The 17,940-nt window shown below is 38.6% G+C and overlaps 1 protein-coding gene across 1 annotated transcript in view; it reads right to left on the minus strand.

The window, feature by feature from the left end:
* Positions 1-6,039: 6,039 nt before the first annotated feature.
* Positions 6,040-17,940, minus strand: part of zgc:92429 (uncharacterized protein LOC445063 homolog) — a 51,346-nt gene continuing 39,445 nt past the window's right edge. The window contains exons 10-11 of the mRNA XM_051935119.1: positions 13,506-13,568; positions 6,040-6,652 (exon numbers count right to left, since the gene is read on the minus strand). Coding sequence (XP_051791079.1) covers positions 6,422-6,652; positions 13,506-13,568 — 294 coding nt within the window. The 3' untranslated portion in view covers positions 6,040-6,421. The remainder of the gene's footprint in view (positions 6,653-13,505; positions 13,569-17,940) is intronic.

A 17,940-nucleotide genomic window follows, 5' to 3' on the forward strand; every position in this document is an offset into this window, starting at 1 on the left:
TATTAAGATACTATAAAATTGATTTAAAAAATAACAAAAGCATTTGTAGTTTTTCTAATGGCTATTACTGCTTGAAATGACAGATTTTGAATTTATTATTCACATATGACTGCAAGGCTCCATTTTCAGCAGCCAGCAGTCAAAAGGTACAGCCTACATTTTTATTGAGATTTTCATTTTTGGTTCCATCAGTGCCAGTAAAAAATTGTTGCTTCCATCTAATTAGCAGATATTTTAATCTGAATTAGCTTACAAGTATATGAAGGCAAATCTCAAAGTAGCCATGTAAAAATTTAACAAAAAATAAAACCTTTGACAGATAAATCTTATTTAGAATCACCTAGCCAACCTGCAGTGTAGCATACGCCGCATAATTATTTATTGATGTGTGAACACTTCCTGAAAGACACAGTTGTCCAAATGGGGTGGGTTTGAGGATACGACTGTGAGTGAATGAAAAGATGGAACTCTGGAGAGAGCAACATACAATTGTCCATGACTGAAAACTGGCTCTGTCTTGCGTCTTGCCTGCCATGGTCGGCCGCCTTAGTGAATTATATATATAGATTGTTTGTTTTGCCCCACTGCTTACCCCATAGCTTACTGGAACGAAGTAATATAGCACTAATAAAGGATTAATGAAAAGGCCAAAACCATGAACAAAATCTTCATTGTGATATACAAAGTCCAAGCCAGGCAGCTTGTTACTGCATAGTTGTTAGGTAAAGTACTTAAAAATAGTATTTTTATAAGTTATTAACAGCCTCTATGTAAGTTTGTTCATTGTTTATTTTCCAGCCCACTTAAACTACATGCCTGGGGATTGACTAATTTCTAGTCCTGCTCCTTGACACACAGAGATACTTGTATAGATGTCTCAGAACTGCCCTTCATTGTTAAGATTTTGGTCTTTTGTGAATAGTTTTTTGCACTGTTCTCTCTCTTTAACTTTCCCCTTCTTTCTCACATTTTTCAACTAAGCCACTCCTCTCTCCATGTTTGTGTTGTCCAACAGAGGCTGTTTGCCTCAGGCACAATTTTTGCAACAGCTGAACTTCCCTCTTCCTGGAATTCTTCCAACTCAATTTCTCTCTCTGTAAATCTTCCATTTTTACTTTGACTCTTTTGGGAATCTTAGTGGTGAAGATCAATGGGGCATTTGGTCCGTACATTGAAAACTGGTCAGACATGATACATTTAACCCATGCACTGATACTGTTGGTCTTCACTGCAGTCCCAGCCTGTAGCTCTTTACCTCCTCAATGGGGCTGATGCTTTGTTGGTCCGCACCTGAAGGTTCATACATTCTTCTCTTTTATCATCTTTTACAATCTTGAAATCTGCAGGGCATTTTTGTTCTTTGTTTCTCTGACATTTCTGGTGTTTTGTGTCTTTCCAAGAGGATTTGATAATGTATTTAGCTATATAAATATTTTGTAAAATGTTTTCAATGGTGAATGCAATTTCAAATATCATGCACACAGGGCTGACACCACCATTAAGGCAAATTAGGCATTCACCTGAGGCACAGATCATAAGGGGGGGAAAACCCAGCCACACGGGTTAACCACCAAACAGTCAGATGGTGCACTAATAAGCTTTGACTAGAGCACAAAATAACCTAGAACCGGCACTGCATACACAGTTTATTACAGTTGTCACACACGTTCGCATGGGAGGCAGCTAAAGGGCTTGAGTAAGGGCAATTCCGAATCAAACCAGGATGTGGCAGAGTGCACTGACTCTTTTTCTCCCTTTTCTGCAGACCATTCACGGGAAATTCCACGTGGCCCTCGTGACGTCACTTCCGGGTCCGAGTCTATGGAAGAAGACTCTGGCCCCTGTGATGTCACGTCTGGGCTCGAGCCTATGGTTGAAGCCTGACCCCTTTGACCTCACTTCCTGTCTTCCCCTTTAAAAGCCTCCACCTTTTCCCTATTCCCTCAGTTCTGTTTTGGACTCGGTTTTCTGCACAACAGTGCTATTATTTACGACAATTTGCAGCCAGGAAACCAAATATACGGGTGGCTGCCCCAAACCTTGCTATGGCTCTTTGTGGTGTTTGTGACACAGTATAACATATTTACACAGTTTAATTGATCAATTGATGAATTTTCTGAACCTATTCTTTCTAGCACAGGGGCTGAGGGATCCAACACCTATCCTGACAACCTCAGGTGCAAGGCAGAAACCACCCATAGATAGGATATGACTTTTTCATAGAGCTACATTCACTCATACAGAGCCTGTTTTTAGTCTATCATGCATTTATTCTGGAGAGGGGCCATTTAAGACCAGGAGAACATCCAGATTCCATTAACAGTGATTTCCCTATGATTTGAACCTAGGGCACTAGAATTGTGAGGCAGCTTTTGACACCCCAGTATAGTGTTACCTAATGGTGAGACTTAGCTTTTTCAAGCCCAGCATTATGGTCTCCTGGGAGTATTGACCTACCACATTTAATAAAAATCAAAAAGAATCTAGAGATTTCATATTTGAAAAAAATTCAAGATATTTAAACTACTATAATCATATAAATTATCTTTCTTTTGTTTCAGTCTGGGACCTAAAATCACTAACCTCTCATTATCTTTTTCTGTCTCTGCATCATTGCAACTATGCGGTTGCATACATTTCTGATATGCTTACAAGATGTAAGAGTAAGGTGTCATATCTGCAGACATCATAAAGTGCTTAGACTCAATTCCTAGTTTGTAAGACACCATTTGGTGTATGCATGTCTTTGCAATGGATTTCATTCTGGTTTCCACTTTCATCCAACAGCTGATGCTGTGGGTTGTTTGGTGTCCCTTTTTCTCAACACTTCCCATTCCTTCTGTTGTCATGACTTCAATTAAAATTTTCTGTTAAATGAATTCATTTTTACTGGCTTCTTTATTCATCTGTTTATTTCATACTCATTCCTGTTAATGAACTCATTCTCTTTACCATCATATTATGTATTAAACACTTTTTCTGAACTAGTGAAAAAGTCTTTTCCACATTTGTTAATGCTTCTTCATCTTCTCTGGGTCTCTGTCAGAACAGTGTCTGCTGAAAAAGCTTTCCTAAGCTTCAATTGACTGTACTTCATTTAAATGCATACCTTAATAATACATGCCAAATAACTTTTATTTAATCAATATTTCTAGACCTTCTTGTGTTCCTTATATTTGTTTTACATAATTCACACTTTTACATAATCCTTTAAAAATGTTTGATCTTCCATTTTACATGGAGACATAGTAATGCGTTTTCCAGCAAGGATCCCCAAGGGAATTTCAAATTCAATGGACATGTTGTGATAGAAACATGTCACTACCTAAAGTGTATCATTGCTGTTTATGTATAATGTATTGGGTGTTCATTAATCCATAACACAGAAAGCAAAAAAAGATGTTTTAATAATTCTAATTTGGGTAATGAGAATAAGACACTTTTAGCTATGTTGCAAGTAAAAAAATGACTAGGAATTACCAACAGTTAGTAGTAGTAATCTCTATATAGTGCTATCTCCTTTCCAACCCTACATTTTTATGTTAATACAGCTCAGGACTGTGGAGGCCAAAGTTTTCTCCAACATCATTCAATTCAAGACACAAACCAACCCCCGAGAGGGTGCCAGTTAAACATCAAATGATATGAATAATTTTAAAAAGATTACTAAAATAAAAAACAATATGAGCAAACATAAAGTGATAAAAATAGAAAGAGATGAAAATGAGTGAAGGAAGAAGTTTAGAAGAAAGAAGAGATTGGAGAAAGAACACAACAGGGAGAAACTAAAAAGGAAGACATGAGCTCAGAAAAGAGAATATGCAGAGACAGAAACCCAAACTCAACACCCAGAAAGAAAAGGAGAGATATTGTTATTATTGTTTTGTTTTTGTTACTGCATACTATACATAAAAATTAGATTACACTTCAAGGTTCTGAATAATAATAAAAAAAATAATTAAAGTCTAATGCTAAGAAAGAATAGTGATATACATAAAAAAATCTATCCAAGATGATAATTTCTAGTGGCCTAGATATTTGACCCTCAATAGACACCTTTAGGGGAAAAGTAAATCATGGATTTGATATCTATCACATGAACTCTTGCTCTTAAGATAAAAAGACGTGACATTTGTTGTTATAAACAGCTTGCAAGGTGAAGGTGTTTAAGTCCTAACCTGGGCCAACTCTCCCATTTAGGAAAACTACACGGTCACCTAGGGTCTCGCCTAGGGTGGAAAAATTTGAAGGGAAAGGGATAACAGTACAAACTCTGACTTATGAACACTCAGACTCAATACAACCGTTCAGTTATATTGTTTAGTATTATTGTTACATACTAGCGATGTTTAGTCTTAACGTTGTACAGTATTGATTGGATAGTTATATTACATTATTTGCATATGCGAGGATACCATGAGTAGGAATTGTGAGTAAATGTTTATATGTTTTCATTATACTTTAATTTCATTGAATTATTTGATTACTTTAAGTTTATCAATGTGATTTATTAATTTAAAGGAAATGCATGTGTTAGGGAGCTGCCTTGTTTAGATTATAACTAGACTGTCACCATAATTATAAGGTACCCATTTCCCTATTAGATAAACGTTAAATACAAAAAAAATGCAATCCAATTTGTTTTCTATAATATCAGCTCTCTTTTGTGTATTTTTCTGAGACAGTTTTGTAAACAAACATTGCTATAGTTAATCGAAGGTCTTCCTTGACATTCTCAAGTTGTAAATTGTATCCAAACCCTTCATATTTTACACTTCCCAGTCCTGGCTCCACTCTTATGTCTCCAGGTTTCTATATACTGGGCTGGCAGCGATGAATCCAATCCACTCAAAGCAAAGGAGGTAGCAGGGCACTATGTACAACTTCACCTAGAGCAGCAAAAATACTACAGCTGGCCCTGGTCCTAACTTAATCTTAAAATCTTTAGCCCTTTTAAATTAGCACGGCATGATGACATTCACCCCCATTTTGTATAGTTGTTTGTCACGGCTGCCGCTGTTTTGTGTGTGTGGTATGATGGTACATGGTTGCTAGGCACATGATGCATGTGCCATTTGACTCATGACAGCTATGGTGGTCTAAACATGTTGAAAATTAAAGACTTTGTTTTTAGCTCTCTTTTTGTCTTCTGGTTACAAATCTAGTTTTGCTTATAACTTTAAATTTAGCAGGCTCCATAAACTTTAATGTACAGTCTGTTGACATTTAGTATTACTGGCTGTGAGTAAGTTTGACTTCTCCTCTGTAACATCCTTATATATCTGACGCTTGTTTATTGTAATTGCTTTGGTTCATCTGAACTACTATGGAAAATTCCTGGTAGTCTATTTACTACATTCACTTTGGGAATATGGACAAATATTGTGCTAAGGTTTTATTAAATATAGTATTGTGTTTCGTTTACTGTACAAAGCAGTGTGTTTTTGTATAGATTTTTCATCATATGTTCTCGTATTAAGTGATGTTTGCTGTTTGCTTACTGTAGTATACACAAGTTTTAACTAAAAAAGTAGTAGCGGCTCTACTTAAATATTTACTGTACTTCCCACACTTTTGGCCTGAGAAGAATCAGGCAGTGACAGGGAGCAAAGGCCAGAAGTTACACTTAGATAAGCAGAAAAATATATGAGAAACTACATGGCTGAATAAGAGATCCATAGCATCCAGAAAATCACTTAATTATGTGCTCATCTTCTTGATAGACAGTAACTGCTTTTTAAAACAACAGAGATGTGAAGAGTGTTGTTATTAAATAAAGTAATTATTTGAAAAAGAAAATTTACAATCAATTTTAGTCTTGATTGACAATAAAACAATTATGTCATAGGTTAAACTATACTTTGGCTCAGTACTATGAAATATTAAGCCTGTAGAAGCATATTGCCTGATTTAACCAAGTACAGAGAAACAATCAGAACTTTCTCAATTTAACTGTTTTATTCTTAAGACATTGAAAAAATGTGCCTCAAAATACATTAATTACAGCTCACATTAAGATTAAAACTTTGAAATAAATCGCAAACTAAAAAGACAGATAGGTCACTTAAAATGCACATTACCAAAAGCCATTTTAACTTGATTTGGCTTTTATTGTCTCATAATTTTAATTACTGTTAATTGCAGTCTATTTTAAGAAAAGGCTAATGTGATTCAGTGTTCATCCTTTTGATTGCTCAGCTAGAATTTGAAAATATCCATTTTTGTTTCAGATTCAGCTTATAGTCTATAGAGTTACAATTCTGTAGATGTTGGGATCCTGTATTGTCTTGATATTTTCCATAATTTATTTCTGGTTATTAATAAATTAATTTCAAGGCAAAGACTTTTGGACTACTTGAAATACAGCACCCTATGTGTGTTCATACTGATCTCTTTTTGAGAGGACAAATGATGTAACTCTTTACTGTGCAAATTCCTCATCAGAATCACTTAGACTAATATCATCGTCAGAATCCTCCCATTCTGGTTTTGTTTCTTCATTGACTGCATTCTCATCTGCTGCTTCAGTTCCCCTTTCAGCCTTCATTTTTGGGTCTTCCAGCTTTCCCCAGGACACTAGATCATTTTTGATAAGTGTTACTTCCACTTTAGATGGCACCATGGTCACAAAGCTTTTTTCCACATTAATCACCTGCATGAAAGAGGAAAAGCATCAGTCACAGCCATGAGCCACCAATTTGTCATGAGCATTAGGGTTTTAAAAAGTTATAGGCTACATCATACTGTAGATAATAATAATAATAATAATCTTCACATTGGCCTAGCATCAAGACACAGGCAATTTTACTGATCAGCACAACATTAGAACTGAAAAGCTAGAGTTAATGCATTGCTAAGGCTGATAAAATTCAAATAATAAGCATCTCCCAAATGGACTTACATTAAAGCTTGCATTAAAATACCACAAATATCATCCTCCATTGTCCACCACCTTCTGAGACTTGACCAATTATACTCTTCACATTCACCCGGGGACAGTATGTCAGACATTGACTGGATATTACATTCTTTATACATGTTGGCAAGGATACAGTAAATAGGAATTGTAGTAATTAATTCAGTATATTGCTTTTTTAATTTATTTTATTGTTTTGTTTTTTGCAGATTCTGTTTTAAGGGTTTTCTTTTTTTTTCAATTTATTTTGAGGAAGTTTTATTTTTCTATTTCCCATCTCATTGTTTATACAACACATTGGGAGCCATCATGGGACCACAATTGTTTCGCCAGTTACAGATCGTGATGGTATAAGTATGCTTGTAGTTCAAACATGTCTTAACCCTCAGCTGAAAAAGTTCAGTACGAACATGATTAGTGCTAGTTAGCTTTCAAAAAACGTAGGCCCTAGTGTCATGTTTTGTTTCAGTTTATTGAACTCCTTTCTGTCTTTTGTCTTCATATTTTGTTTGTCTGATTGTTTTGCATTTTTCGGTACTCACCTGTTTACTCTCTTTGAACATGTCTAAGTTGACATAATCATCATCTAATCATTTTTCCCCTTCTTACAATAATTCTTGGACATGAAGTCTTTTTACAAGAACCATGAGTAAATACTTTTTTTCAGTCACATGACATAGATTTGAACTTTTCAGAGACATGTGAAATTCAAAAAAAAAAAAAAAAAAAGAAAGCCTGCAAATACAGTTGAAATGCTATTGGTTTCTTTAAATGCTGAACCCCAAACATGTATTGTTCAGACAGGGTCATGCAGACAGAAGTTGCCATAAGTAATCAAATGCTCATTTGACTTTTTGAAATTGTCAAACTGCTATTTTGCATCAAAACATTTCACATTTTGTTCCCACTAATCATTTTTCCTCTCTCATGTCCACAGGACTCTATGTACAGATCAAGTAGGGATGATTCCACTGGCAGTGATGGGCACTTGCCACCATTAGCTGACGAATTCACAGACATCCTGCACTGTAATATTTAAAGTTAACAGCAGTTAGCAATTCAGCAGCCAGTATGTAGCTGGTGTTGTTGGTTATCTATTGGGTCATATCTATGTAATGAATTAATTTTCATTAATTTTGCATATTCAATATAGATATTGGTACACAGTCATATTAGGTTTGAATTGCTTGCAAAATTAATTTAAATAGTCAAACAAAAAAGTAGAAAATAATCCAAAAATTACAAAATAATCTTTTTTAGCTGCAGTTTAAACATAGACATACAACATCTGGATTGCAGGCAGTTGCCCCATACCACCCAGCCCAACCCCAAGGCCTAACCTATTTAAAGTGATAAAAAGATAATTACAAGGTTATTTATTCTTACAACTGAATTAAGCCTAAATCTTCCCTTCAGTGACCAAGTAGACATTGCTGAATAATAGTCCTTAACTTAATGTTAAATGAATGCACATTAATGCTAGAATTATTATTCAAGTATAGATAACATTCAAAAATGCTACAAAATGGTGCTTAATTCATTCACTTCTTATAAATTGGCCTCAATAACTAAATTAATACAAAGATACATTCTTATAATGTATAACTCTAAAGCAGTGTTTCTCACTGCATCTTTTTGTCTCATTACAAATAGACAAATTGATAGATGAGCTCTATCTATGTCACTAGATGAAATTACATCGTCAGATGGGTGGTACTACTTGTTAAAAAAACTACAACATACAAATACAAAACGTAGTCAAGTGGAGGTAGTTTGTTTACAAACATAATCATACCTTGAATCTGTGTAGAATCGATATAGATAACAGAAGTAAACCCAATGATTTACAAGAATCTTTACTTTGATGAAGGAAAAGCTATTGCGATTCCATAACTTCATTTTCAGTCAATTTAGGTTAACTTCAATGGCCATGCATATCTGATTATGTGCCGTTTGTGTTTATAGGATGTGGGGAACAGCCCGGACACAGACAGGTAGACATTGTTTTAAAGCACCACAACACGTTTATTTTACAATACTATATACAATGATGACACACGCAACCCACTTCACCCCAAAGTCCAGGCCTCTTTCCTCAATGCCTTTTCCTCAGGTCCGCCTCCACTCCTCTCCTCCGAGCTCTGTCTTTCTCCACTCCCAACTCCAAACATCGAATGGAGGGAGGCGGCCCCTTTTAAGCTCACCTGGATGTGCTCCAGGTGCCTCCTGATTGGCTTCCGCCAGCCCTTTCTGGTGTGACGGAAGTACCGGCTGCGCACTCGGAAGCACTCCGGGTGTCCCTGGTCTTTTTCCCCCCAGCACTTATAGGTGTGGCGGAGGTCCAGGGCTCCGCAGGCATTGGGGTGTCCACTGGTGGTGACCACGGGCCCCTATAGGGTTGGGCTTCTAAACTCTGTTCCTGTGGTTCCCAAAGCCACCAGGGCGGTTGCCCCCCTCATGGTCTGGAGGAGGCGTAAGCCCTCCTCCGGTCCTTCCTGGGCATCCGGCTGGGTACCACCCCCCAGCCGCTTGCCACAAGGAATATATTTGTTTGTGTATGTTAGCAAGATGAAACCATCACAATGGCAACAACAGCCTGAAGATCCAATAAAGGCCTTCAGGGTAGAGTAAAGAAAGACAGCGAAAGAGAGATCCACACTGGCAACACAAGATGTTATCTGGAAATGAAGGGAATAGTGCGTCCCAATGTATATATTGAGTAGAGCGAAGAAAGCATTATGAACTGGCTAATGTATTGCAATTCATCATACACATAGTAATACAGCATAGTAATATATGTAATGTTCCCTAGAATGCCAGTGGGCAGACTAGCTACTGAAAAATCTGGGTGCTTTACCCACTCCCTAAAAGAATAAAGAAAGAGAGTCTTGGGAGGGAAGGGAAAAGACTGCAGTACCTCCCATCCTCTGAAGGCTACAGGGCAAATAAGAACATATAGCTTGTGATGTCCTATTAACAGAGATGGATAGATAGATAGATAGATAGATAGATAGATAGATAGACAGACAGACAGACAGACAGACAGACAGACAGACAGACAGACAGACAGACAGACAGACAGACAGACAGACAGACAGACAGACAGATAGATAGATAGATAGATAGATAGATAGATAGATAGATAGATAGATAGATAGATAGATAGATAGATAGATAGATAGATAGATAGATACTTTATTAATCCCCAAGGGGAAATTCACATACTCCAGCAGCAGCATACTGATAAAAACAATATTAATTAAAAAGAGTGATAAAAACACAGTGCAAGTTAAAAAGTGCACGATGGAGAGTGCAAGGCAGGTATAACAGTCAATAACATTGTATAATGTTAACGTTTACCCCCCGGGTGCAATTGAAGAGTTGCATAGTGTGGGGGAGAAACGATCTCCTCACTCTGTCAGTGGAGCAGGACAGTGACAGCAGTCTGTCGCTGAAGCTGCTCCTCTGTCTGGAGATGATACTGTTCAGTGGATGCAGTGGATTCTCCATGATTGACAGGAGCCTGCTCAGCACCCGTCACTCCGCCACAGATGTCAAACTGTCCAGCTCCGTGCCTACAATAGAGCTTGCCTTCCTCACCAGTTTGTCCAGGTGTGAGGCGTCCCTCTTCCTTATGCTGCCTCCCCAGCACATCACTGCATAGAAGAGGGCGCTCGCCACAACCGTCTGATAGAACATCTGCAGCATCTTATTGCAGATGTTGAAAGATGCCAGCCTTCTAAGGAAGTATAGTCGGCTCTGTCCTCTCTTACACAGAGCATCAGTATTGGCAGTCCAGTCCAATTTATCATCCAGTTGCACTCTCAGGTATTTATAGGTCTGCACTCTCTGCACACAGTCACCTCTGATAATCACTGGGTCCGTGAGGGGCCTGGGCCTCCTAAAATCCACCACCAGCTCTTTGGTTTTGCTGGTGTTCAGTTGTAGGTTGTTTGAGTCGCACCATTTAACAAAGTCCTTGATTAGGTTCCTATACTCCTCCTCCTGCCCACTCCTGATGCAGGGCGCTGTATGCGTCCTTAACGTTTGCATACAGTAGGTCAATAATCCTATTTCCCCGAGTGTTACAATCCACATACTGGGAGAAGGCAGGTAATATTTTGTCCAGCGTTGCATGGTTAAAATCTCCAGAGATTAGCAGAAGCGCCTTGGGGTGCTGTGTTTGTAGTTTGGGAACAGCAGAGTGGATGATGTCACCCGCTATCTCCACGTCCGCACGAGGAGGGATGTAAACAATAACAACAATGACGTGTCCAAACTCTCTGGGCAAGTAATAGGAATGCAGACTTATGGCCAACAGTTCAATGTCCCTGCAGCAAGTGGAGATTTTGACATTTACATGTCCAGGGTTGCACCACCTTGTGTTCACAAAGAGAGCGAGTCCTCCTCCTTTCCACTTCCCGCAGGTATTTGCGTCTCTGTTCGCTCTAAACTGGGTAGCTCCATGTTAGCATCTGGGATGCTAGCTGTTAGCCACATTTCACAAAAACACACCATACTGCATTGTCTGTAGGTCCTGACATTTTTCACAAGCGCAGCCAGTTCATCAATCTTATTTGGTAGTGAGTTCACATTTCCCAGGATCACAGAAGGCAACAAAGGCTTGTAACGCCACTTCCTCGCTAGCCGCTTAGCCTTTAGCTTAGCGCCGGCTCTGCTGCCACAATACGGCCTTCTTACCTCGTCAGGTAAATATGGAACCACACCGGCACAGGCTTTTGTTCTTAGCGCTAGAAGTTGACTACTTGAATAGACTTGTCTCGGCATGTAAAAAATCCATGTCCAAGTAGTAAAAAGTGTCCAGGAAACAAGTTCACATAAAAGAAAGTGGTAGGAGTGATTAGAGAGATAGAGAAAAAGGTAGAAAGAAAAAGAAGATAAAGTCCTACACAGAGCTGCTGGAAACCAGGCTGCCACTCACGGCGGCGCCTAACTAAGAATGCACATCTACATCCATTCATACTCCATCAGTCATTAATGTAGTGTACAAATCTTTGAGATAGGAGAGGAAACTGGAATTCCAGGAGGAAACCCTAATGGACATTGGAAGAACATGCAAACTTTGCTCAGAAAGTGACATGAGCAAGAATCTGCACAATTGTGACATCAAAAAATGTTCCTGCTGAAAAAATTGAATTGTGATTATTTTTATTTCAGAAAATTGTTTTCTCTGATTGTGACATTAACTTACTAACAGAAAAACTATGTAATTCTAATGAAACATACTTCCTGGCTAGCTGAGGGTATAGGCTATAAGGAGTTATCAGTTTATTCCTCGATCCAACAAACCCTGTGGACAACGGTGGCCATTAGAAATGTTTACCATTTAAATGATGGTTACATGTTTAGTGTTTGCCTAAATAAGTTCCTATGGCAGAGCCATTTTAAAACATGCACCCTCTCAGTATGGAACATCTCAAATCAGCTAAGCATGTCACTTAATCCAGTCATTAGTGTGGCCATGTTCCAAATCAATTCATATAACCACAGGTTCATTGTTGACAAATCTATAAATTATATAAACTCTGGGTGGACTGGGAGAAACAGTAGTGCCCTGCTTAGTGCTACTGAGCGCCAGCTCAAGAATCCAGCAACTGGGTCTCAGCCCAGTCTCCACCTAATGGGAATTTGGGTATTAGGTGTTTTATTTTTCTTTTTTTGCAAAATCTAGAAGTGTGAAAAACTAAGCTTAACTGGTGACTCTAAATTCAGTGTAACAGTGAATTTGCTTTGCAATGGCCTGGTGTCTTTGTGACCCAGAAATGGACAAGTGAGTTGAAAATGGAACCACTGATGTTCTTTTCTTTATTTTCGATTGTTATCTTATACACTCATCATTTTAAATGAATTCTGAAAGAATAGGAGCTGCTTACATTTAGAGCTGAATCCGTGAAATACTGTGAAACTTATACACATTCTGACTAGACTTATTTTAGAAGAGTCTGTGAGATTGAAACTGTGATGCACTGTAATAGAAAAATGGAACTATTAATTTAGATGGATTAGCTTGTAATAGTTTTAAAATATGTAATCAAGTGGAATACCTTTGAATTTTATTAAATCACCTCATGCTGAGTAGTTATAAAAGTTCATGTCTGCAACTGACAGATTTATAGTAGTGCATGTTTAACTGGATGTACTTTCTTTTTTGCTTGTTTGCATTTTTTACTTTAGTTTTATTAGCTTCATATGTCTTAAGTTCCCAATGTCAAAAAAAGCCTGCACATAAGTCAAGACAATAACTTTAAATACATTCTGGTAGAAAATATCATGAGCAATAAATGAAATGCTGAAAAAGAGAAAGCTACCAGAAACCATTCATCAAAAGGGTCTCAAACTAATAGCACTATCAACCACCACTGAGCAGGATCATAGAAAATAATCAAGTACATGCTAAAAATTAATATAATTTATAAGATTAAAATAGTGCATTTTCCCAGAAAGAGAAAAAAACAATTAGTTTTCACACTTTTGGCTAGGTTCTGTATTGCACTAAAACAAGCATAAAGAGATATAGTGTACAGAAATGCAGAGCAGTAGAAAAGACATGAAATATCTCAATACTCACCCCCCAGAGATAGAATTCCTGGTGAAAGACTTTTTCCTGGTCAAATTGGATGTGAACAGCTAGCTAAAAAACAAAAAAGTGTAGAAAGATGCTTTAATCACAAGACTGTCTAAGGTGATGGCAGATTTCAAACAGGCTTAACTAAATATATGTCATATGTGGCAGACGGCCAGGTCTCATGCCCGGCTGGGACGCCTGGAGGGACTGGGAGAGGAACAATACCTCCCCTGGACCGCAGGAGGGCCACCGTCAGGGGGGCCCGAACAGTTGTGGAGCCCTGGAAGCCGGCACTTCCGCCACACCCGGAAGTGCTGGGGGGAAGGAATTCCAGGGACGCCCGGAGTGCTTCTGGGTGCTTATGCGGCACTTCTGCCACACCAGGAAGTGCCGCTGGAAGTTCATCGGAGAGCACCTGGAGCACGTCCGGGTGATTATAAAAGAGGCCGCCTCCCTCGAGTGAGAGAGCCGGAGTTGGGAGGAAGAAGGCAACGCTCAGGAGGAGAGGTGGAAAGGCGGCAGAAGCAGTCCAGAGACTTGAGGAGAAAAGGACTGACACAAGGGTGTTTGGTACAAGGCACTGTGTTGTGTGCGGACTTTTATTATTAATAAACGTGTGTGTTTCGGGACTTCCTGTGTCTGCTTGCTTGTGTCCGAGGCTACCTTCCACACATAGTATTAATGAGTTATGCATTAGCATAATTTTAAAGTACTTACTGAAGGCACAAGAATAAGTCCCTGACAGGCAAAAAAAAATGGCATGCAATTAATACAATTCAATATATTACTTCTCCATGCCTAGATAACGTGTAAGCAGTGTTACATAGTTGCTATAGAACTGGACTTGAAAACCCTAAGACCCTGCCTCTTGCTCACTGTTCAACCCCAGGGAAGTCATCTACCTGTCTGTGCTTGATTGATAAGAAAGGCACTTAAATCATTTTACAATATCTTGGTAACTGGTGATGTAAGTGCCTTGAGATGGTGTTTACTATAGCAAACATCCATCCATCATCCAACCCTCTATATCCTAACTACAGAGTCACGGGGGTCTGCTGGAGCCAATCCCAGCCAACACAGGGCACAAGGCAGGAAACAAACCCCAGGCAGGTTGCCAGCTCACCGCAGGGCACACACACACACACACACACGCGTACACACCAAGCACACACTAGGGACAATTTAGAATCGCCAATGCACCTAACCTGCATGTCTTTGGACTGTGGGAGGAAACCGGAGTACCCAGAGGAAACCCACGCAGACAAGGGGAGAACATGCAAACTCCACACAGGGAGGACCCGGGAAGTGAACCCAGGTCTCCTAACTGTGAGGCACCAGCGCTACCCACTGCGCCACCGTGCCACCCTATAGCAAACATGTTACATAACAAAAGGTTGGTTATTTGTATACCTATGAACATTGCAAAAACTGGTAATGTACGTAATAAATATGCTTCTTATATTCACCCTGAAAGGCATTCTTGCAATTGTAAAATACTTGACTGATGTGTGTATTTATTCATCCATCCTCCTATTTTCTAACCTACTTACCTAGTTCAAGTTTGACATCTACTCTAGCATCACTGAGTGCAAGGTGGGAACTAACCAATGGGTAGGGTGCCTGTCCATCATAGGTTACATGTATGCACACACTCACACATACTTATACTAGGTCAATTAACCTAACATGCATGTCTCTGTGTATGGAAACAAAATCAGAATACCTGGGGAAGAACCCACAGAGACACTGGAATACAATTTGGATGGAGCAGAACTCTTTAAAATTAAATTGCAACAAAACTCAGCTCCTACAAATTGGCAATAAAATGCAGTTTACGAAAATGAGTCGCTTGTCACTCACTCTTGACGATGATCTCATCAGACCTTCATCTGATGAAAGGAATCCTGGTGTCATTTTTGATTCCTCCCTTTCTTATTCTGTCCACATAAACCACATTAAGAAACTTTCCTACTTTCACCTCTGTAAAATATCACGTTTGCTCATTCCTCTCCTTTTCTAATGCTGAGAAACTTGTCCATGCTTTTATCACATCTTGCATCAATTAATGTTACTCCCTAATGGCAGGTGCCATTTCTAATCTTATATCACAGGTCCAGTTGATTCAAAACTCTGCTGCAAGAGTCTTAACACAAACCAGCAACAGCAAGCACATCCCAACCATTCTGCTTCGCCTCCACCAGCTCCCTGTGTCTTACACAATTGAATATAAAATTCTGTTATTAACGTACAAAGCTTTAAATAGCCTTGCACCAGACTATATCAGTGGCCTTCTCCTTCACTATGTTCCTGTTCGCCCACTAAGGTCCTCTGATTCTGGCAATCTTGTTGTGCCCCACACTAACCTGCATTCTTATATAGCAGCCAGACTTTGGAATGACATCCCAAAATTAATTAAATCAGCCGACTCCATTCATTCTTTTAAAAAAACAGCTTAAAACTGTTCAGGGAGGCTTTTAACTTAATCTGACATCCTGATCTTTTTTTCAGTTTACCTCTCTGTCCAGATGTTCAGTATAAGTGTGTGTGTTATATCATTGATGATGTTACTTGCTAGGCTTTTCTTAGTACTGCATTTAGTATTTTACTCTGGTTTATTGTCTTTTATTCTATTTAATGATTTGTATATCCTGTATCTGTGTTTTGGAAACATTTGCTTCCAATGTTACATATACCTGTGGTTGCTTTCTGAAGCGCCTTGATCATGGGAAAGGTGCTATATAAAAATGTATTATTATTATTAGTATTAGTATTATTAACAATGCAGAAAGTCTAGACATATGGCAAATGGGTGCAGAATTCAGGTCCATGACTCTGGAGCTGTTTAGTTTTAGTGCAAACAACTCCATCCATTTATGTAGCTGTTTCATTCTAAAATCCACTTAAATCTAATTTGGGTTATAGGGAGTCAGAGTCTATCCTGGCAGCACTGTGTGCAAGACAGTAAATAGCCCTGGATGGTCCATTGTAGAACACACACACACCCATATGGTTCAATTTTAGAATCACTTAATGTGTACATCTTTCAGGATGTGGGAGGTGAACTGGAATACACAGAGGAAACTTCAGGCATAAAAATTTCAAGCAGACAACATCCTGGCAGTAGATTAAACCTCAGCAGAATGGATCTATCTGAAGATAACAACAATACCCTCTGTACCGGTCTCTGTGTTGCCATATGTATGTAAAATAGTTCAAGATACCTCTAGATGTGAATTTTTTGTTAGTCTATATAGTATCTAAGAGACAACATGCACTCAGAAGATTGGTGGATCCTATGACGTGTCATTACTTTAAAGTCAATCATATTGATACAATGTAAGACACAGAACACTGCGGTGGGTTAGCACCCTGCCCGGGATTGGTTCCCTACCTTGTGCCCTGTGTTGGCTGGGATTGGCTCCAGCAGACCCCCGTGACCCTGTGTTCAGATTCAGCGGGTTGGAAAATGGATGGATGGAAGATACAGAACAACTGTTGGTGGCTCTTCACCAGTTGCTATTAGGCCACTAGAAAGCACTAAGTTCACTTGAAATGGTTTGTGGTATGTTTTGGATGGTATTTATGGTATTGAGACCTTCTGGTTTACTTCCTTGGTATGGGCACCTGTAGTTCTTCAGAACATTGAACGTCTTCATTTTATATTTATTTCTTTATTAAAGATCACAAAAGGTGCACACAAGCAAGAAGCAGCTGTTAAGGGAGCTGTTATCCACACATTCAAGATGATGATGCAGTTTGTGTGTTTATTTTTTTTTCCCCAAGATGGAGCTGTGTTCAATAAAAGAATAACAGCTTAGGAAGTAAATTGTCAAGAATGAATGGAATGTTAATTTTAAGCCTTTCAGGTTTCTTTCTAAATAGATTCTGAACATTCTCCTTTGGCTTTCCCCTGGGTATTCCATTCTCCTTTCAGTAAGCTGAGACATGTTTCTAAACTGCTGTTACACTCTATTGTTTGTATGTATGTGAGTGTTCTCTGTGATGAACTGGTATCCCTTCAAAGACTGGATCCTGTCTTGGGATGATTGATGGCAGAATCAATAATAGCTTGACCAGCAAAACCTGGCAGTAAATGGTGAATTGATGGATGCTGTAAATTGTATTATTGTTGTACCAATGTGGTTTTACTTAAATTTGTTAATTGGTTATTTGAATTTCCTCCTAGGCTGCCTGTGGTCTGATTAAAATTTCATGTTTTATGTCTAAATTGTTCAAGAAAATAAAAGTACTCAAATAACAATAACAAAGCTTATTAAAGAAAAAAATGTTTATTATCTTAAGTGAATGTCTTAGAAAAGAATGACATACACACAATCTATGAAGTGTATTTTGAGATTACAACCTAAGAACAGAAACCAGCTAAAGAAGACATCTATGTAAGTAAGAAAACAGTCACAGAATGTGATACCCTTTAATG

The sequence above is a fragment of the Erpetoichthys calabaricus genome, chromosome 12 (genome assembly GCF_900747795.2).
Source record: "Erpetoichthys calabaricus chromosome 12, fErpCal1.3, whole genome shotgun sequence".
Lineage (NCBI taxonomy): Eukaryota > Metazoa > Chordata > Cladistia > Polypteriformes > Polypteridae > Erpetoichthys > Erpetoichthys calabaricus.